Here is a 23,328-nt window from a genome sequence, read left to right on the forward strand (position 1 = left end):
ATCCAGGCAAGTGGTGAGTATTCTATCACTTTCCAGATTTGTGCCTTGTTGGTGGTAGACAGGCTTTGGTGAGTAAGGAGCTGAGTTACTCACTGAAGGACCCCTAGTTTCTGACGTGCTCTTGAAGTGACAGAATTTACACTGGTTCATTTTCCGGTCAATGTTAACTCCAGGATGTTGATAGATAGGGATGTTGGCCCTACATCATTGCAGTTTAAAAAGAAATTATAAATTACATTTACATTGTCTGAAGTTCCTAGAGCTGAATACAAAAATACATTGAAATGTGACATCTCGGTACTAACCATCCCTCTCCCTTCATTCAGATGCCACATATTTTGAGCCCAGGGATCCGACAAGTGACCTGCCTTCCATCACCGTTGACCTGGCTTCTCCATTCTCCAGTGAATCTATTGAGACTCAGAACAAGGGCGCAGTACCTGGAGAGGACAAAGGAATTGTATTCTCTGCAAAAAATCCTACTAATGATGAAAATGGTTCACCCAATCAGCGTATGCAACGCTTTGTTAGTGACCCTGGACCAGATAACAAGCCTAATGACCATTTCCAATCATAAAGTCACATGAGATAGAGGAAGCTGCAAATTTTCAGCTTCTGCCAACATCATTCATGGCCCCGAACTCTGTCCACAACCTGTTTCTCGAAGTGTGTTTCTGGGGATAAGACCACTTTCCCCTTGATTCTTGCTGTTGGGTTCTGATGTCTCACAGAATAGTATAAGTACTGAGCTACAGTGAGGTATGCAGAGGAAAAACCAACTACAGTGAGACATCTGAAATTTTGTTGATATTAAGATCTTTAAAAATTTCATTAGCCAAAGCACAATAGATATTAGCACTGCTGTGTGTCGTGGCTGCACTGCCTGGGCGACACTGACAATAGTATCTCTGTCTGGGATCTAGCGTTTGCTGAGTACTGGGTCCAGATGCAGTTACCTGTTTTATATATAATGCCATCAGGTCCTGCAGCTTAAGAGAATACAAGACTACGGCACTTGGAGAAACAGGCTCTGATTAAGAAGTCAGGGGCAGCTCATTCACTCAATACTTGACTCAAAACCAAAGATGAACTTTATTTTTCTAGCTGTTATCAGGGGCTATTTTACATCAGGTTGTAATTAAGTGACTCCGTTTGTGTTATATTTCCAAACGTAATCAAAAGAAAATCACTGCTGTATGTTCAGAGACCCTGTACAATACAAAAACTGTCTAACTGATGACAGCATTTCAAACCTGCAGACTGCACTAAAATTCAGAATAGCAATGCGGACTTAGCACAGCGGCTCCCCCAGCAAAAAGCCATTCCAGCTGAGCCTCAGGTCAGCCAGCTCTCCCTGGCAAGCCCCAGACCAAACACCACTCCCAGCCAAACTGTGGAGCCATAATTTCAAATATTGAAATTAAAGAGGCACAGAGAAGAGATGGAGAGATGCTGGGCTTTGTGGTGGCGAGCAAGAAACAAGACTGTGTTGTGAATGGGGGAACGATGGCGCTGAGTCAGTAACTGAGAAAGAGGCTTATATTTTGTAAATTATACTAAATGAGCTTGAAACACAGCAGCACTAACACCAGTACATTGCACTTGTACATGGTTTGAGGGTGGGACTCATTTAACTTCAGTGTATGAACTTTTTGTTACCTTGCTTTACTGCTGTAAACCTGGGACAGACTATCAATGGAAACTGGCAGCTAGTCAGAGGAGCAAGGTCACAAGGATAATGGGTGTGTGCTGGTGTTGTCAAACAATTTGATATTTTAACTAATTGCCTTTAAGAAAATTAACTAAATAATTCATTTTTGCACTTTGTTTCAAATAACTTGCTTACGTAAAGCACAGCACTCTAAAGAAAACCTGATTGAATGTCTTTACGTGCTTCATGCTGTTTGGAGTATGTTGTGAGTTGCTGCAAAGCTGAGATATTAATATTTTTATGTTTTGCAGATTATTTTATATATGTTGGAAAGGGTTAGGGGTATTTGATTTGTTCTCTTTATTACAGTGTCCATGCAGTATCAACATTGCACTGCTCCCACATCACACCTGAGAATGCAGCTGAACTCCAGGGTATGCTCAGTTTGTTCATGACGAATGTAGATGGTTAGCAGAACGCTATGCCATAATGCTTTGTTCAATTCCTCCTAATTTGGATCAAGCTCTAAGTGAAGAGGCAGGGCAGAGTGAAATCATAGTTGCTGCAGCACCCTATTGATCTTGAATGAATTGTGGGCTGAAAGGTTAGGAGTCTATCAGCTGCATCCCACCAGCTGCCTTCTCAAATGTGATTCAACAACTTCAGCCAACTAAAGATAATCCAATATCAGTGACATGCTGAAATGTAATCATCTGGAAAAAGTGTCGTCCTTTTGTTTCCAGTATTTCTCTTTATCTCTCTCTCTCTTCTCTTCCTCTACCCCCTCTGCTCTCCTCTCCTCTCCTCCTCCTCTCCCTCCCTCTCTCTTGAGTATTTCACATTCCCGACTCATTCAGTACAGATGGCATTCTTTACCAAGTCATTGGTTTCCTTATTTTTAATAACGTGTACATAACTGAGATACTACCGAGTATTAATAAAATTACATAAATTATTTCATATTACTGTTTAATTCACAAGTTTAAATCAATGTTTTCCAATCACATGCTTAGAAATTGATAGTTACTTGGCAGGTAAGCACATGACATTCAAATATGAAAGTATGTATTGGATGATTTAAAATTGGATGTGGCTGGAGGTATAACTGGCCTTGTTCATAATGAATTGAAGTTTTAGCCCAGGAATATGTTCCAACGTTGTTCATATTAATTCCATCATGGATTTATTTCTAATCATCCCAGATACTCTTGTACCACATAGTGAAATCCCTCACTTGCAGGGCACAATACAGAAGTTAACAACAAACCAGCAGTGATTGATAGATTGACAGCATGAACACTTCAAACTGATAGTAATCTCTGGACACAGGAAAGGATGACAGCATCTGATGGTTTATTCCCAATTGCTGCTGGTATTCTCAACAGTATCTGGTATTTCCAGGCAATTGTCCATCCAAATAAAATGGATATTTTTTCCAGAACTTGGGTGTGTTGAACATGTTTACAAAACTGCAATAATCCCATTAATAACATCAGAAATTAAAGTTGTTTGTTTCCAAAAGCCTATGCGCTAATTGACCTTCAAAACTTGGTTAAACAATATTATCCTTGAATTTCTTTCAGAATGTGCATCTGCAAAGCTTTTGTTGATCTTTATTTGAAATACTCTTAAAAGTTATTCTTCACTGCTTATAAAACAGCATTGCTCACAATCACAAGCCTGTCCGTACTGCACATTACATTCATCTCAGTTAAAATCAGGTGCACGTTCATGAAAATCTCAAGGTCCTATGGAATTCCCATTCCCATTCTGGTCCTCATCCAACAAGAAAAATAAGTATCCAGCTTAGTGTTTAAAAATCATTTAACTATGCTCATTAGTCCTGTGTGCAGCACATTCTGCAGATTTCTGCCTCTATCCCACTTTATATAAAAGATTAATGTTTTTTCATTCACTCATGGGACATAGGCATGGTTGGCAGAGCCAGCATTTATTACCCATCCCTAGTCACCTTTGAGAAGATAGTGGTCTACTGATATATTAAACTACTGCCATTTAATAGGCCCACAATGCTATTTGGGAGGGAACTCCCCAGGATTTTAGCTCAAAGGCATGGAAGGAAGAGTGGTATATTTCCAATTCATAATGGTGAGTGACCTGGAGGGGAACTTGCAGGTAATAGTGTTCCCATATATCTGATACCTCTGTCCTTCGAGATGGTGGTTGTCGTAGGCTAGAAAAGTGCTTTCTTGAGTATCTTTGGTGAATTTCTGCAGTTTACCTTGTAGATGGTACACTCTGCTGCTACTGGGGGAAGTGAATATATTTGCATATGGTGGCAGGAAGGCTACTTGGTCCTTGATAGTATCAAGCTGCTTAAGTGTTGTTGGAGCTGCATTCATCCAGGCACTACTCCACAGGAGTATTCCATCACTTTCCTGACTTGTGCCTTATAGATGGTGGACACGCTTTGGGGAGTTAAGAGGTGACTTACTTGCTATACTAATCCTAATCTCTGATCTGCTCTTCTAGCCACTGTATTTATATGGCTAGTCCAGTTCAGTTTCTGGTCAATATTGATAGTCAAAGATTCTGTGACAGTAATGCCAATGATGGTAATACCAAAATTGTTTAGGATGATCGAAGAGTCCAATGTGGTCTTGATCAATTGGGCCAGTGGGCCAAGGAATGGCAGTTGCAGTTTAATGTAAATAAAGGCAAGGTTTTGCATATTGGTAAGACAAATGAAGTCAGGATATACGCAGTTAATGGTAAGGCCCTTGGGAATATTGTCAAACAGAGACCGAGGGGTGCATGTACATAGATCCTTAAAACTGGTGTCACAGGGTGGTGAAGAAGGCGTTTGGCATGCTTGCCTTCATTGGTTAGAACATAGAATACAGGAGTTGGGATGTCATGTTACAACTGTACAAGACCTTGGTAAGGGCACACTAAGAGTACTGTGTGGAATTATTGTTGCCCTGCTATAGTAAGGAACTGGAATGGATGCAAAAAAGATTTACAAGAATGTTACTGAGACTGGAAGATTTGAGTTATAAGGAGAGGTTGGATAGCAATACTTTTTTGTCTTGAGCATCAGAGGCTGAAGGGTGACCTTATAAAAGCTTACAAAATCATGCTAGGCACAGAATAAGGTGAATAGCCCAGATCTCTTTCTCAGGGTAGGGGATTTCAAAAATAGAGGCTAAGATGAGAGGGGAAAGATTTTAAAACCTGAGGGACAACATTTTCACACCAAGGGTGATGCCAGAGGAATTGATAGATGCGGGTACAATTATAACATTTAAAAGACATTTATACAGTTACATGGATAGGAAAGGCATTGAGGGATGTGGGCCAAATATCGGCAAATGGAACTAGTTCAGTTTAGGAAACCAGGTCAGGGTAGATGAGTTGGGCCGAAGAGCCTGTTTCCATGCTGTTATATCCGAAGACTCTGAGTATCAAGAGGTGGTGGTTAGATTTTCTCTTTTTGGAAATAGTTATTGCCTGGCATTTGTGTGGTAAAATATTTACTTAACCTACTCAGGATTGAGTTCTGCTCGGCCCACTCTGTTCCTGACCTCATTACAGCTTTGGTCTGAACATTGACAAAAGAGCTGAACTTGAGGGGAAGTGAAGGTGTCTGTACTTGAAATTATGGCTGCATTTGACAGAGCATGGCACAAGGAGCCTGAGAAAAACGAGTCGATGGGAATGAGAGTGAAAATACTGCACTTGTTGGAGTCGTACTGAGCACAAAGGAATGTGGTTATGGTTGATGGAGGTCAAAAGACAGCAGATGTATGGGAACACCATGACCCGCAAGTTCCTGTTCGAGCCACACACCATCTTTACTTGGAACTCCTTCATGGTCATTAGATCAAAATCCTGGAACTTGCTCCCGAACAACAGTGTACCTACAGCATGTAGATTGTAATGGTTCAATAAAATCGCTCACCACCTCCTTTTGAGGGGCAGTCAGGGACTTGTAATGATTATTGGCTCAACCAGTAATGCCCACATTCTGTGAATGAATTTAAAAAATAACTTGATGCCATAGGAAACTTCAAAGGTACTAATGTGCTACCTCAGAAAAGATGCAGTTCTATTGATCAATCTTCCCAGAAAGTACAGAATTTGCATACAAGAGAATTTAAGAACAAGTGGGATGTTATGGAACATAATGGTATAATTTGGTGTATGCACCAGCAGACTGGTGCAGTTTTATTATGTGCCTACTGAAGAAAGATGGCACAATCAGTTTGTTCAGACCCAAAGCATTTTGATCTTTTTCTAAAGAGATGACCATACAAAATCCAACATTGCAGGAATTAAATAAAATTTGCGGCAGATAAATTCCTATCCACACAGGTGCCAAAGTGGTTGGTTCATTTGGTAAATGAATCTCAATAAATCACTACTTTCAGAACACCATTTGGAAAATGTTGCTTCCAGAAACTAGCTTTCAGTCTACCTGTGCATCAGGATCTGTTCCAGCAGCACATGGACAAAATGCCAGCAAGTATTCATGAATGTGTGTTTTGCTGATAATCTTGCAGTGATGGCCAAGACCGAAGAAGAGCATAACTAAAATTTATGTTAATTTATGATGGCTGCTCATCATGAAGGACCGGTCTTCAATCACAATAATTATCAGGTGAATATAGATAAATCAACTTTCCAGTGCTGTTTATTCAGACTATAGGATCTATCCAGACCAAGGCAAGATTAATGATGTGTGACGTGTCTACTCTCCAATACAAAGAAGAGATGTCTTTAGTTATTAATTTCCTAGCATCGTACATACCAAACTTTTCAGAAAAGGTGTGGTCATTAAAGGAGCTTTTAAGGAAACCTAGTTAAATGTATGCCAGGTGGACCATCAGCAGAAACCCGTATCCCACAGCCTACAATTGAAGGAAGAGGACAGTCCACAAAGTCATGCATCTGAGAAAGGTGGGGGGAGGGTGAAAATGTCCATCATGACAGATGTAAAACTAATTGCATTTGGGCTGAAAAGTTAATTCTAAGTGCAATCCAATTATTCCAATATAACATAACCAGCTGCTCTGGTATTCAATATCATACAACTCCATACAAGTGATAAGCAATTCACCATGGAAACCAATCATAAACCTTGGAATCATTTGGTGTACTTGCTGATGAATGAACCATTTAGATTACAACAGCTTGTTGTGGAAAATACAGGTATACAATTTTGACATCTACTATAAACCTGGTACCAAAATGGCTAGCTCGGATACTCTGAACAAATTATCAAATCTGATTAAGAATGCACAAATTCTACAGATTTACTTGATGGTATGGACAGCAAGGTGGAGGATGTGCCTAAGGTCAATTTAATGAATTTTGGTTTGTGCAAATGTAACCTACTTCAGAAGAAATAGCTAATGATACACAACCACAAGTATCCTTTTCAGATTATATACGATGGTAATACCTTGTATGTTTTCTCTCCAACCACTGAGAACAGAAGCATGTGGGTGAAAAAACTAAAAGAAGGTAAGAATTATGAGTGAAGAGTTATTTTTCTGATTTATCTTTTAATTCAATTGTGGGAAATGAGCATCACTAGCAAGTCCCCTCTGTTTATTTTTGAAATATCTGCATTTCTTTATGCATGTGACACCTTCGAATTAGCTTTTGTATGGCTGCACATGCATCAGAACATAAAGTTGCTGACTTGTACTGAGATTTCTGGCTGTCATGTAATTGGGTCAAGCTAGTATTTATTGTCCATCTTTGATTTACCTTGAAGAGGAGGTACTGAGTTACCTTCTTGAATCGCTGCATAATACCCGTAGTAGTATTTGGTCGCAAGATCAAAGATTTTGGGTGATTGACTGCTTATCTTAAATTTAAGGACGTTTATTGAAATGCTGTAAAATCTATTGCAGTTATAACATTTTTCTCTATTTCTAAAAAATGAAATTTTAAAGATTAATTCCATAATTCTATGTGCATCCAAAACAGCTTTCAATGTCTGTGGGATGACAACATTTTAGCTTTTAATCCTTTAGATTTTCAACTTCTTCGGCCCAAATTCGATTTTTATTGCTATCCTAATAGGAGTTTCTTGGCATTGTATGAGAATCTTAAGTAGTTAGAAGCATAAATTTTGTTAATCCTTTTGCTGAAAAGTAAATGACTTGGGAATTGTGGCACATCGAAGTTTGGAACTGTGGCAAAAGCATCCAGCGATGTATTATGCTAAGAGCTAATACATAGTTGAATAGGTATGATTCTTTTTACTGAATTTTGCAATCTTGGAGAAGTATTTAACTAGGTGTTCGAAACCTTTTCTGGAAAAGAACAATGAACATACCCTGAACTGTTTCAGTTGTTACTGGAGAATGCAACTGATTATGTTTATATAAAAAGGACTTGTCTCACAATTTTACTATCACATGTTGCTCCCAATCCAGAAATGCTGAAACAATTACGGGAGAAAAGTCCATGCTTTAACATCAAAACATAGAAAATAGTGCAAGAGTAGGCCATTTGGCCCTTCGAGCTTGCATCGTCATTCAATAGGATCATGGCCAATCATGCATTTTTGGTATCTCATACCCGCTTTCTCTCCACACTCCTTGATTCCTTTAGCTGCAAGGGCCACGTCCAGCTCTTAAATATATCTAATAAACTGGCTCCAACAGCTTTCTGTGGTCGAGAATTCAACAGGTTCACAACTCTGCATCAAAGCATTTTTCCTCATCTCAGTTCTGAATGGCTTACCCTTATTCTTAGACTGTGACCCCTAGTTCTGGACTTATACAACTTTGGGAACATTCTTTCTGCATCTAGTCTGCCCAGTCTCATCAGGATTTTATATATTTCTATGAGATTCCGACCCCTCTATCCCCATTCTAAATTCCAGCAAGAATAAGGTCAGTCGGGCCAGTTTTTCTGCACATGTCTGTCTTACCGTTCTGAAAATTAGTCTGATGAGCCTTCGCTGGACTCACTCAATAGCAAGAGTGTCCTTCCTCAGACTAGGAGGCCAAAACTGCACACAATACTCAAGGTGTGGCATCACCAAGGCCTTGTATAACTGCAGCAAAACATCCCTACTCCTGTACTAAGATCTTATCACTACGAAGACGAGCATACCATTAGCTTTCCTCACTGCCTGCTGCATCTGCATGCCAATCTTCAGCAACTGTTCCACCATAACCCCAGATCTTGTTGCACCTCATTTTTTCCTAAACTGCCACCTTTCAGATAATTTGCCTTCCTGCTTTCATGACCGAAGTGGATAACTTCACATTTGTCCATATTATGTTGCATTTGCCAAGTATTTGCCCACTCAGCCAACCTGTCCAAGTCACCTTGCGGCCTCCTAGCAGCCTCTTCACTGCCACCCAGCTTAGTGTCATCTGTGAATTTGGAGATATTGCATTCAATTCTTTTGTCCAAATTGTTAATGTATGTAGTGAACAGCTGAAATTCCAGCACTTAACCCTGTGGTACCCTACTCGTCTCTGCCTTCCACTGTGAAAAGGATCCATTTATTCGAACAGTCTGCTTCCTGTCTGTCAACCAGTTCTCTATTCACATCAATACATTACCACTGATACCATGAGCTTTAATTTTGCTTAACAATCTTTTTTGTGGAACCTTGTCAAAAGCCTTTTGAAAGTCCTGATTCACCATTGTCCATTCTACTGGTCCCATCCTCAAAACATTCCAGAAGGTTTGTCAAGCATGACTTCCTTTTAGTAATCCATGCTGAGTTGGACTGACTCTGCCACTGCTTTCCAAATACTCAGTTATTACGTCCTTATTAGTTAACTCCAACATTTTCCCCACCATTGATGTCAGGCTAATTGGCCTATAATTCTCACTTTTGTCTCTCCCCTACGTTTTAAAAAGTGAGGTTACATTAGCTACCTTCTATCATCTGGAAGTCTTCCAGAGTCTATAGAATGCTGGAAAATGATCACCAATGCATACGCTATTTCTAGGATCACTGAAGTACTCTAGGATGCAGGGTATTAGGCCCCGAGAGCTTAATTCCATCAATTTCCCCAGTGCCATTTCCACATCTAATACAAATTTCCTTCAGTTCCTCCTTCATGCTTTACCCTCTGTATCCGAGCATTTCTGGAAGGTTGTTTGTGTCCTGCTTAATGAAGACACATAAAAATGGATAAATCCCTAGGACCTGATCAGGTGTACCCTAGAACTCTGTGGGAAGCTAGAGAAGTGATTGCTGGGCCTCTTGCTGAGATATTTGTATTACCGATAGTCACAGGTGAGATGCTGGAAGACTGGAGGTTAGCTAACGTGGTACCACTATTTAAGAAAGGTGGTAAGGACAAGCCAGGAAACTACAGACCAGTGACCCTGACATCGTTGGTGGGCAAGTTGTTGGAGGGAATGCTGATGTATTTGGAAAGGCAAGGACTGATTTGTGGATAGTCAGCGGGAAATCATGTCTCACAAACTTGATTGAGTTTTTTGAAAAGGTAACAAAGAGGATTGATGAGGGCAGAACGATAGACATGATCCATATGGACTTTAGTAAGACATTCAACAAGATTCCCCATGGGAGACTGGTTAGCAAGATTAGATCTTGTGGAATACAGGGAGCACTCGCCATTTGGATACAGAACTAGCTCAAAGATAGAAGACAGAGGATGGTGGTGGAGGTGTTTTTCAGATTGGAACTGTGACCGGTGGTGTGCCACAAGGATCAGTGCTGGGTCCACTACTTTTTGTCATTTATATAAATGATTTGGATGTGAGCATAAGAGATATAGTTAGGAAGTTTGCAAATGACACTAAAATTGGAGGTGTAGTGGATAGCGAAGAGGGTTATCTCTGATTACAATGGGATCTTGATCAGATGAGCCAATGGGCTGAGGAGTGGCAGATGGAGTTTAATTTAGATAAATGTCAGGTGCTGCATTTTGGGAAAACAAATCTTAGCAGGACTTATACACTTAATGGTAAGGTCCTAGGGAATATTGCTGAACAAAGAGACCTTGGAGTGCAGGTTCATAGCTCCTTGAGAATCGCGGGTAGATAGGATAATGAAGAAGGTGTTGGATATGCTTTCCTTTATTGGTCAGAGTATTGAGTACAGGAATTGGAAGGTCATGTTGTGGCTATACAGGACATTGGTTAGGCCACTTTTGAAATATTGCGTGCAATTCTGGTCTCCTTCCTATTGGAAGGATGTTGTGAAACTTGAAAGGGTTCAGAAAAGATTGACCAGGATGTTGCCAGGGTTGGAGGATTTGAGCTATAGGGAGAAGTTGAATAGGCTGGGGCTGTTTTTCCTGGAGCATCTGAGGTTGAGGGGGGTGAACTTATAGAGGTTTATAAAATCATGAGGGGAATGGATAAGATAACTAGATGAGCTCTTTCCCCTGGGTAGAGTAGTCCAGAACTAGAGGGCATAGGTTTAGGGTGAGAGGGGAAAGATATAAAAGAGACCTAAGGGGCAACGTTTTCACGCAGACGGTGGTATGTGTATGAAATGAGCTGCCAGAGGATGTGGTGGAGGCTGGTACAATTGCAACATTTAAAAGGCATCTGACTGGGCATATGAATAGGAAGTGTTTGGAGGGATATGGGCCAGGTGCTGGCAGATGGGACTAGATTGGGTTGGGATATCTGATCGGCATGGACGAAGGGTGTGTTTCCATGCTGTACATCTCTATGACTCTATGACTCGAACCGAAGGCAGATTGAAAATTTATCATAGGAGGATTATCACTGGACAATTAAAACCCATCCTCAGTAACAGGGAAGCCCAGAACAACAGTGCTCTCTACTAGGTTGGAATATTTGCATCGATCTTCAGCCGCAAGTGCCATCTCGCCTTCCTCCTGAAGTCCCAAGTATCAAAAATGCCAATCTTTAGCTCATTCAATTCATTACATGTGATGCCAAGAAACAGCTGAAGACACTGAAAACTGGAAAGGCTGTGATCATTCCAACATTGGTACTGAAGACTTGTGCTCCATAACTAGCCACTCCTCAGCCATGCTGTTCCAGTATAGTTACAACATTGGCATCTACCTGACAATATGGAAAATTGTCCAGGTATGTTCTGAAGACATAAAACAGGACAATTCCAGTGCAGCCAATTCGTGCCCTTTCAGCTATTTGCAATCATTATCGGGGTCATAGATAGTACTATCAAGTGACATTGGCAAAGGAATGACTTGCTCACTAATACTGAGTATAAGTTCTGCCAGAGCCAATCAGTTCCTGACCTCATTAAAGCCTTTGTCCAGCTGAACTCCAGAGGTGAGGTGACTGCCCTTAACATTGAGGCAATATTTGACTGAGCATCAAGGAACACAAGCAAAAATTGAGTCAATTGGAATAAGGAGGAAAACTTTCTGCTGCTTGGAAACATACCTGGTATAAAGAAAATATGGTTGTGTTTGGTGAGCACTGTCTCAGCCACAGGACATCACTGCAGGAATTCCACAGGCTGAACCAATTAGCTGCTTCATTGATTAAAAGGTAAAACCTACCTTCCATTATAAAGTCAGAAATGGGGATGTTTGCACAATGTGCGGCACTATTCTCAACCTCTAAGATCCTAAAGCAGTTCTGTATCCAGACTTGCAGCAAGATCTGGATATTATCCAGGCTGGGTCCAAAAGTAACAAGTAACACTTGCACCACACAAGTGCCAGGCAATGATTGTTTGCAGCAAGAGAGAATCCAACTTGTCACCCTTGATATTCAATGTCCTCACCATCCCCCAATATCAACATCCTGATTATACCTTCAACCAGAAACTGAACCAGTCAAATGCAGTGAGTAATTCACTTCCTGTCACTGAAATACCTGTTTACCATCTACAAGGCCCAGGTCGGAGAGTGATAGAATACTCCCTGTGCCTGGATGCATGCAGATTGGCACTTCCAACATTCACTCCTTTCATCACACAGTGGAAACAGTGTGTGCAAGATGATGCACTGCAGTAACTCATCAAGGATCCTCCAATTGCACCATCTAATCCTGCAGTCTCTATTACCAAGAAAGACAGTAGCAGATGCATGTGGACAACCACATCTGAAACTCCAAGTCAGACACCATCCTAATTATCCTGAACTAGTTCCTTAACCAGCACAGGGTTAAAATCTCACAATTCTGTTCTTAACAGTATTGTGGGTGTCCTTTCACACACCCCACACACCTCCCCACACCTCCAAGACTGTAGTGGTTCAAGAAGACAGGTCATCACCTCTTGTCCAAGGTCATCAGGGATGGGCATTAAATGCTGGCCTAATAAAGGATGGCCTGACACGACATAACAGTTATTGACATGGACTTTTGATGATATGGAGATGAACAAGGTATCTCGAGAGGTATACATTTTAAAGAGAACAAAGTGTTTACACCTGGACCAGAACTGGCAGTGAAGCGACTGCTTCATCATTCAAGTGAGGGACCACAACGATGATTTTTCCACCCACGCCATGACTGCAGCCAACAATTGCTGGACCAACCACTGCCTAATCTGCTGTACCATCTCTCCATCAACCTGACTCCAAACCAGGAGACAGAAAAAACTCTGCTGCAGGAGACTTAATGTTGCTGGACTCAAAAAGAAAACCTGTGAAGACGTACTCAGGTGGTGCCTCACAGCCAACTTGCAAAGACCAACATACTAGAGCTGCAGAGTACCCACACTCTAAATTCACCACAGTAAGCACCTACATGGAGACACTCAGCCTCATGACCAGGATACACCAGACTGGTTCAGTGAAAATGATCAGGAGATCCAGAATCTCCCAGACCACAAATGCAAGGCATTCCCAAACTGGCAGCTCCACCAAAATTCAAGAAAGGAAACAAACCCACAGGCAACTGAAGGCCAAGATGCAACGACTTGTGAGCTAAGAATAGATGGTGTGTGGAAACAGCACAGGGGACATTTCAGAATGTGTGCAGTTTCTGCAGAGCAATCAAAGCCACCCATGATCCAAGTACATAGAGACCTACTCCACTGACAGCTAAAAATGGACAGTTGCTCAGCAAAGACCAAGAGGCACTGACTGCCTGCTGGAGAGAGCATTCAAAGACCTCTTTGACCAAGACTCAATCTTCACGCCAAGTGCTCTTGACTCCATCCCTTACTGTCTCAACCCACTGAGAGGTCAAGAAAACTGAGAAACAGCAAGGCCTCTGGTACAGATGAAATCTCTTTTGAAGGACAAAAATACTGTGGAGAGACACTTGATGTAGATCCATGACCTTATCACCCTTGTCTGGAAAGAAGAGTGTGCTGGCAGATCTCAAGAGATTGTAATTATGGCCAGCCTCAAGAGACGGGTTGAACTATGGAAATTATGGAGGATTTCTCTACTGTCTACCACGGGAGAGGTTGTCATGAGAATCCTCCTCAATTGCCTCCATAAGTGGCTGAAGGGCTGTTCCCTCAATGACTCTCAATGCAACCGCTGCCCATCAAGAGGCACAATGGACATGATTTTCAAACCCAACAAATCCAAGCAAAGTGCAGGGAACAGCACACACCTTTGTACATGGCCTTCTTCGATCTCACAAAAGCCTTCAACTGTAATCTATGAGAGATTGAGGAATATCCTCATCAAATTTGGCTGGGCTGCCCATAGAAATTTGTCACTAGTCTCTGCCTACCCTTCACAATTACATGCAAGATATGATCCTCTCCAATGGATCCACCACAGACCCAATATGGGTACAAACTGGGGTCAGGCATGACTGTGTCATCATACTAATGCTCTTCTCCATCTCCTCACCACAACACTCCACCCTAATTCCATGAAGCTCCAGAGTTGAACTAACCTCCAGGACGAGTGGGGAAACTGTTCAACCTTCACCTCCTGGCCAGAAACGAGACCACCCCAACTTCATGCTGCAGCATACAGCTGATGCCTGCATGTACATACACTTAGAAGATGAACTACAGACCGTTGTCGATGTATTCATAAAGTCATACAGCACTGAAACTCATCCACACCAATCTGACCTTGTGGCATGTGAGAGGAAACAAGACATGATGCCCTGAAAGCCTTCCTAAGCAAATACAACATCCCTGTCAACTCATGGAAATCGCTTGCCCTAAAATACACAAACTGAAGAAGCATTTGTGAAGGTGCCAACCACTTCCAGCATCACTAAATGGAACACATAGAGGCCAAGCAGAAGGAGCGTGTAGAATCCAGGGAGTCCCACCCACTCACTTCAAACAGAATCTGCTGTGCCAGCAGCAGAGTCAGCTCCAGGATTGGCCTCTTCAGTTACCATAGAAAACTCCCCCTCCCCAGCTCTGCCCTGTCACCGCCTGGAGGGGAAGCACATGATGAACAAACCATCTAGCATGGGATAATGGTCATGGAGTCATAGACAAAAACAGCATGGAAACAGATCCTTTGGTGCAACTCGTCCATGCCATCCAGATATCCTACCTTAATCTAGTCCCATTTGCCAGTACTTGGCTCATGTCCCTCTAAACCCTTCCTATTTGTATACCCATTCAGCCTTTTAAATGCTATAATTGTACCAGCTTCCGTCACTTCCTCTGGCAGTTCATTCCATACATGCACCACCCTCTGTGTGGAAAAAGTTGCCCCTTAGGTACCTTTTATATCTTTCCCCTCTTAAGGTAAACCTATGCCCACTAGTTATGGATTCCCCCAAACCAGGGAAAAGTCCTTGTCTTTTTATCCTATCCATGCCCCTCATGACTTGAAAAACCTCTATAAGGTCACCCCTCAGCCTCCAACACTGCAAGGAAAACAGCCCCAGCCTATTTAGCCTTTCCCTATAGCTCAGATCCTCCAACCCTGGCAACATCCTTGTAAATCTTTTCTGAACCCTTTCAAGTTTCACAACATCTTTCCGATAGGAATGAGACCAGAATTGCATGCAATATTCCAACAGTGGCCTAACCAATGTCCTGTACATTCGCAACATGACTTCCCAACTCTGATACTCAATACTCTGACCAAAAAAGGAAAGCATACCAAATGCCGCCTTCACTATCTTATCTACCTGTGACTCCACTTTCAACGAGCTATGAACCTGCACTCCAAGGTCTCTTTGTTCAGCAACACTCCCAAGGACCTTACCATTAAGTATATAAGTCCTGCTAAGATTTGCTTTCCAAAAATGCAGCAGGCGTTTGGTATGCTTTCCTTTATTGGTCAGAGTATTGAGTACAGGAGTTGGGAGGTCATGTTGCTGCTGTACAGGACATTGGTTAGGCCACTGTTGTAATATTGCGTGCAATTCTGGTCTCCTTCCTATCGGAAAGATGTTGTGAACCTTGAAAGGGTTCAGAAAAGATTTACAAGGATGTTGCCAGGTAACCCTCTTCACTGTCCGTTACACCCCTAATTTTGGTGTCATCTGCAAACTTACTAACTGTACCTCTTATTCTCGTATCCAAATCATTTATGTAAATGACAAAAAAGTAGAGGACCCAGCACCGATCCTTGTGGCACTCCACTGGTCACAGGCCTCCAGTCTGAAATACAACCCTCCACCACCACCCTCTGTCTTCTACCTTTGAGCCAGTTCTGTATCCAAATGGCTAGTTCTCCCTGTATTGCATGAGATTTAACCTTGCTAATCAGTCTCCCATGGTGAACCTTGTCGAATGCCTTACTGAAGTCCATATAGGTCACATCTACTGCTCTGCCCTCATCAATCTTTTTTACTTCATCAAAAAACTCAATCAAGTTTGTGAAACATAATTTCCCACACACAAAGCCACGCTGACTATCTCGAATCAGTCCTTGCCTTTCCAAATACATGTACATCCTGTCCCTCAGGATTCCCTCCAACAACTTGCCCACCACTGAGGTCAGGCTCACCGGTCTATAGTTCCCTGGCTTGTCTTTACCGCCCTTCTTAAACAGTGGCACCACGTTTGCCAACCTCCAGTCTTCTGGCACCTCACCTGTGACTATCGATGATACAAATATCTCAGCAAGAAGCCTAGCAATCACTTCTCTAGCTTCACACAGAGTTCTCGGGTACACCTGATCAGATCCTGGGGATTTATCCACCTTTAACTGTTTCAAGACATCCAGCACTTCCACCTCTGTAATCTGGACATTTTGCAAGGTGTCACCATCTATTTCCCTATAGTCTATATCTTCCATGTCCTTTTCCACAGTAAATACTGATGCAAAATATTCATTTAGTATCTCCCCCATTTTCTGTGGCTCCACACAAAGGCCATATTGCTGATCTTTGAGGGGCTCTATTCTCTCCCTAGTTACCCTTTTGTCCTTAATATATTTGTAAAAACCTTTTGGATTCTCCTTAATTCTATTTGCCAAAGCTATCTCATGATGTGGCTGGACTGCAGATCTTAGATCTGTTCTGTTGTTTACTGGATTGCTTTGCTCTGTCTATCACTTGCTGCTTCTGCTGTTTGGCACACAAGTAGTCCTCTTTGGTAACTTCATCAGGTTAACACCTCATTTTTAGGTATTCATGCTGCTGTTACTGGCATGGCCTCCTGAATTCGCTCAGTTGAATGAGGATTGATCCTCTGGTTTGATGGTAAGAGGTAAGTTGGGGAATATGCTGGGCGTAACTCCATCTGCCACTCCTCAGCCCATAGGCCCATCTGATCAAGATCCCATTGTACTGTGAGGTAACCTTCTTCGCTGTCCACTACACCTCCAATTTTGGTGTCATCTGCAAATTTACTAACTATACCTCCTTTGTTCATATTCAAATCATTTTATATAAATGACAAAAAGCAGTGGACCTAGCACCGTTCTTTGTGGCACTCCACTGTCCCAAGCCTCCAGTCTGAAAAGCAACCCTCCACCACCACCCTCTGTCTTCTACCTTTGAGCCAGTTCTGTATCCAAATGGCCAGTTCTCCCTGTATTAATTGAGATCTAATCTTGCTAACTAGTCTCCCATGTTTAACGCCTTACTGAAGTCCATATAGGTTACATCTACCGCTCTGCCCTCATCAGTCCTCTTTGCTAATACTTCAAAAAACTCAATCAAGTTCATGAGACATGATTTTGCACATGCAAAGCCATGCTGACTATCCCTAGTCAGTCCTTGCCTTTTCAAATACATGTAAATCCTGTCCCTCAGGATTCCCTCCAACAACTTGCTCACCTCCAATGTCAGACTCACCAGTCTATAGTTCGCTTGCTTTTCCTTACCACTTTTCTTAAATAGTGGCACCACGTTAGCCAACCTTCAATCTTCCGGTACCTCACCTGTGACTATCGATGATACAAATATCTCAGCAAGGGGCCCAGTAATCACTTCCCTAGCTTCCCACAGAGTTCTAGGGTACACCTGAACAGGTCCTGGGGATTTATCCACTTTTACGTGTTTCTAGATATCCAGCACCTCCTCCTCTGTAATATGGACGTTTTTCAAGATGTCACCATCTATTTCCCCACATTCTATATCTTCCATGTCCTTCTCCACAATAAATACTGATGCAAAATACTCGTTTAGTATCTCTCCCATCTCTTGCGGTTCCACATATAGGCTGCCATGCTGATCTTTGAGGGGCCCTATTATCTCCCTTATCACCCTTTTTTCCTTGATGTATTTATAAAATCCCTTTGGATTCTCCTTAACCCTATTTTCCAAAGCTATCTCGTGTCCCCTTTTTGTCCTCCTGATTTCCTTCTTCAGTGTACTCCTGCTTCCTTCTTTTTCTTATCTAAAACCTCAATTTCTCTCGTCATCCCGCATTCCCTACGCCTACCAGCCTTTCCTTTCACCCTAACAGGAAGATACTGTCTCTGGATTCTCATTATCTCACTTCTGAAGGTTTCCCATTTTCTAGCTGTCCCATTACCTGCAGACATCTGCCCCCAATCAACTTTTGAAAGTTCTTCATACCATCAAAATTGGCCTTCCTCCAATTGAGAACTTCAACTTTTAGATCCGGTCTATCCTTTTCCATCACTATTTTAAAAATAATAGAATTATGGTCGCTGGCCCCAAAGTGCTCTCCCACTGACACCTGTTGCCTGCCCTGCCTTATTTCCAAAGATTAGGTCAGGTTTTGCACCTTCTCCAGTAGCTACACCCACATAATGAATCAGAAAATGTTCTTGTACACATTTAACAAATTCATCTCCATCTAAACCCTTAACACTATGGCAGTCCTAGTCTATGTTTGGAAAGTTAAAATCCCCTACCATAACTACCCTATTATTCTTACAGGTAACTGAGATCTCCTTACAAGTTTGATTCTCAATTTCCTGCTGAGTATAATACAATTCCAACAAGGTGATCATCTGTTTCTTATTTCTGAGTTCCACTCAAATAACTTCCTGGATGTATTCCCGGGAATGTCCTCCCTAAGAATAGCCATAATGCTAACCCTTATCAAAAATGCCATTCCCCCTCCTCTCTTGCCTCTCCTTTCTCTCCTTCCGATAGCATTTGTATCCTGAAACATAAAGCTGCCAGTCCTGTCCATACCTGAGCCACATCTCTCTATGATATTCCAGTCCCACGTTCCTAACCATGCCCTGAGTTCATCTCCCTTCCCTGTTAGGCTTCTTGCATTGAAGTAAATGCAGTTTAATTTATCTTGTTCTCTGCTTTGTGCCTGCCTGCCCTGACTGTTTGACTTGCTCCTGTTTCCAACTGTACCAGTCTCAGGTTGATTTTTTTCCTCACTATTTCCCTCAGTTCCCCCGCCCCCCCCCCCCAACCCCCCCCCAACCTTACTAGTTTAAGTCCTCACAAGCAACTCTGGCTAATCTCCCTGCCAGTATATTAGTCCTCTTCCAATGCAGGTGCAATCTGTCCTTTTTCTACAGATAACTTCTATTCCAGAAGAGATTCCAATAATCCAAAAATGTGAACAATTCTCCCCTGCACCAGCTCCTCAGCCACATGTATTATTGACTGGGAACAACAATTACAGTGGGACACATGAGTCATTAACAAAGTACCTCTACACCTTCATTCACCACGAATGGTGACAATTTCCTCTTAATTAGCAACTACTTCTCAAAATTTTCAATTGTCAGACAGTTAAAGTACACATCTACTGTATCTATGTCAGAAACAATGAGCGTCATATTTCATCTATTCAATACACCTGAAAAGATAATATCTGTCAATGGCCTACAACGTACAGGGAGACTTTTCAGGAACAAAAGTGACAATTCGGGTGTAAACCATGTAACAGCCTCACCACATTATCTAATCTAACAGCTCGGACCTTTAAAGCATTTATCACAAAGTGTGGGGTGGCAAAACATATTGCTTTGCTGTACCCAAGAGCTACACGTCTGGATGTGGGCTTAGTGTCACCAGCAAAAATCAGATTTGGAAGGCAGAGTAGGACAAACTTGCCAAGCCATCACCAGTCCAAGTTTATAAATTGGAGGACAAGCTTCTTTAAAAACAAGCAACAACAAAGTTGGGACATGACTGACATGCTGGTGTGATACTGCCTAGTCTGTATGTAGACCATGAAGTTAGAACTCTCATGACACCAAGTTATAGATTTATTTAAATCATAAGCTTTTGGAACACTGCTATTCGTCAGGTGAAGTCACCTCATGAAGGGACAGTGCTGTAAAGGTTTGTGATTTCAAATAGACCTGTTGGACTATAACCTGGTGTTGTGTGACTTCTGATTTTGTCCACTCCAATCCAACGCTGGCACCTCCACATCATGTAGACCATAAGACATGGGAGCAAAAGTAAAGCTTTTAGCCTATTGAAATGCTCTGCCATTTGCTGAGATCATGGCTGATATGATTTTAACCTCAACTTTACATTCCTGCTTGCCGTTGATCATCTTTCATCCCTTTGGTAATAAAGAATGTATCTGCCTTTGCCTTATAAATATTTAAAGATTCTGTATCTACTGTCTTTTGAGAAAAGGAATGCCAGAAATTCACAGCCGTCTGAAAATAAAATGTTTCCTCATCTCTGCCTTAAATGGTCACACCTTTTTAAAATATGACCCCTAGTTCTGGATTCTCCAACTAGAGAAACATGTTTCAACATCTACCTGGTCAAATTCCCTAAGGATATATATGTTTCAATTAAGTCACCTGACTTTTCTGGATTTTTAGAAGAGTCCAGTGACTCAATTAAAACATATATTCCTGAAAATTCAGAGGATACAAGCCTAGCTTGTTGAAGCCTTTCCTCTATAGGCAATCCACTCATTCCAGATATTAATTGAAGAAACCTTCTCTGAGCTGCTTCCAAAACATTAACATCCTTCCATAAGTACAGTGACTAGAACTATACACATGCAGTCTCACCAATGCCCTGTATAACTGAAATACAACCTCCCTTGCCTTACATTCAGTTCCCTTGCAATTAAACACAGCATTCTTCTGCAAATCATGCAGTAAGATACCCAAGTCTCTCTGCATCTTTAATAATGCTTCTAAAATGTTTCCTTTGGCAGATGTTAAATTGCAGTTTCCTACTTACTGCCTCCTTCCTTTTTTGAATAAAGGGGTTACACTAGCTATTTTCCAATCTGCCTTTATGTGGAACCGCAGAAGATGGGGAAGATACTAAATGAGTATTTTGCATCAGAGTTTATTGTGGAGAAGGACATGAAAGATACAGAATGTGAGGAAATAGATGGTGAAATCTGGAAAAATATTCATATTACAGTGGAGGAGGTACTGATGTCTTGAAACGCATAAAGGTAGACAAATCCCCAGGACCTGATCAGGTGTACCTGTTATGACAATGTGGGTGTACTGTACCTTTAAGAGAATTAAAAGCTAGCAGAACTACCTGTCAGCACCAAGTGTTCTGAACAAGATATAATGTAACCTTTTGGTCCTGTAGCTAGGGTAGCTGATTGCCTGGAAATGACAAAACAGATTAGAATTAGGCCAATCGGTTTAAATTATACCCCGAAAAATACCAAACTCCAATCAAGATTGAATTTCATATGTTGACAATCCTAAACGCCAATGACACAATCCGATGCTTTGGGGTATAAGACCGGGGAAAGTTGAACAATTGAGATGAGAACTGCCAAGCCACCAGCATCTGCAGACTGCCCAGAGAATAGCTCTCTTAAAGGTACCTTTATCGATCAGTAACCTGTGAAACAGAAGTCCCAAAGAAGATGACTGAGGAAGATATAAAGAAAAGATTCAACAGCTTGCTGATTTTGAAAATTTTAACTTTTGGTAAATCTTATTTGGGGGTTTAATTGGACTACTATTATAGAAGGGAAAGTAAAAGCTAAGTTAGAGGAAGGAGTTGTAAATAGTTGCTTATTAATTATTCTCTGTTATACTTTAGAAATAAAGTTGTTAATTTTTACTGTAAATAGTTCTTGGCCTCTTGAATTTGCATAGATTACTGCACGGGATAAATCCTGTCAGTGTTCCTAGTTTAAATTAAGCAGGAGGGTTTACCCCGTGTTGTAACATACCCTAGAACTCTTTGGGAAGCTAGGGAAGTGATTGCTGGGCTCCTTGCTGAGATATTTGTATCATCGATAGTCACAGGTGAGGTGCCGGAAGACTGGAGGTTGGCTAACCTAGTGCCACTGTTTAAGAAGGATGGTAAGGACAAGCCAGGGAACTATAGACCGGTGAACCTGATGTCAGTGGTGAGCAAGTTGTTGGAGGGAATCCTGAGGAACAGGATTTACGTGTATTTGGAAAGGCAAGGACTGATTCGGGATAGTCAACATGGCTTTGTGCATGTGAAATCATGTCTCATGAACTTGATTGAGTTTTTTGATGAAGTAAAAAAGATTGATGAGGGCAGAGCAGTAGATGTGACCTATATGGACTTCAGTAAGGCATTCGACAAGGTTCCCCATGGGAGACTAGTCAGCAAGGTTAGATCTAATGGAATACAGGGAAAACTAGCCATTTGGATACAGAGCTAGCTCAAAGGTAGAAGACAGAGGGTGGTGGTGGAGGGTTGCTTTTCTGACTGGAAGCCTGTGACCAGTGAAGTGCCACAAAGGTCAATGCTGGGTCCACTACATTTTGTCATTTATATAAATGATTTGGATATGAACATAGGAGGTACAGTTAGTAAATTTGCAGATGACACCAAAGTTGGAGGTGTAGTGGACAGCGAAGAAGGTTACCTCACAGTACAACGGGATCTTGATCAGATGGGCCAATGGGCTAAGGAGTGGCATATGGAGTTTAAGTTAGATAAATGCAAGTTGCTATGTTTTAGAAAAGCAAATCCGAGTAGGAGTTATACACTTAATGGTAAGGTCCTAGAGAATGTTGCTGAAGAAAGAGACCTTGGAGTGCATATTCCTTGAAAATAGAGACGCAGGTAAATAGGATAGCGAAGAACGCATTTGATATGCTTTCCTTTATTGGTCAGCGTATTGAATGTAAGAGTTGGGAGGTCATGTTGTGGCTATACAGAACATTAGTTGGGCCACTTTTGGAATATTGCGTGCAATTCTGGTCTACTTCCCATTGGAAGGATGTTGTAAAACTTGAAAAGAGTTCAAAAAAGATTTACAAGGATGTTGCCAGAGTTGGAGGATTTGAGCTATAGGGAGAGGCTGAATAGGTTGGGGCATCCAGGGCCAGTTTCCATTGTTTCTCTGGGATCTATCTCCAGTCACTGAGCATCTCGTGCAGCTTTCCATGGTTTAACTAGATTCCAGTTCTGGTCACTGGAGAATGCAGTGCTTTTTTCCCTGGTTTCCTGTGATCCAGCTCCTTTCACTGGAAGGATTCAGTGCCAGTTTC

At 41.7% G+C, this 23,328-nt stretch overlaps 1 protein-coding gene across 1 annotated transcript in view; it reads left to right on the top strand.

The window, feature by feature from the left end:
• slc9a1a (solute carrier family 9 member A1a) overlaps positions 1-2,611 on the top strand; it is a 59,303-nt gene extending 56,692 nt beyond the window's left edge. The window contains exon 12 of the mRNA XM_043717460.2: positions 327-2,611. Within this exon, the coding sequence (XP_043573395.1) occupies positions 327-577 (251 nt within the window). The 3' untranslated portion in view covers positions 578-2,611. The remainder of the gene's footprint in view (positions 1-326) is intronic.
• The last annotated feature ends 20,717 nt before the right edge of the window (positions 2,612-23,328 follow it).

The sequence above is a fragment of the Chiloscyllium plagiosum genome, unplaced genomic scaffold (genome assembly GCF_037043375.1).
Source record: "Chiloscyllium plagiosum isolate Xiang-an unplaced genomic scaffold, Cpla_swu_hap1 HiC_scaffold_30, whole genome shotgun sequence".
Taxonomy (NCBI): Eukaryota; Metazoa; Chordata; class Chondrichthyes; order Orectolobiformes; family Hemiscylliidae; genus Chiloscyllium; species Chiloscyllium plagiosum.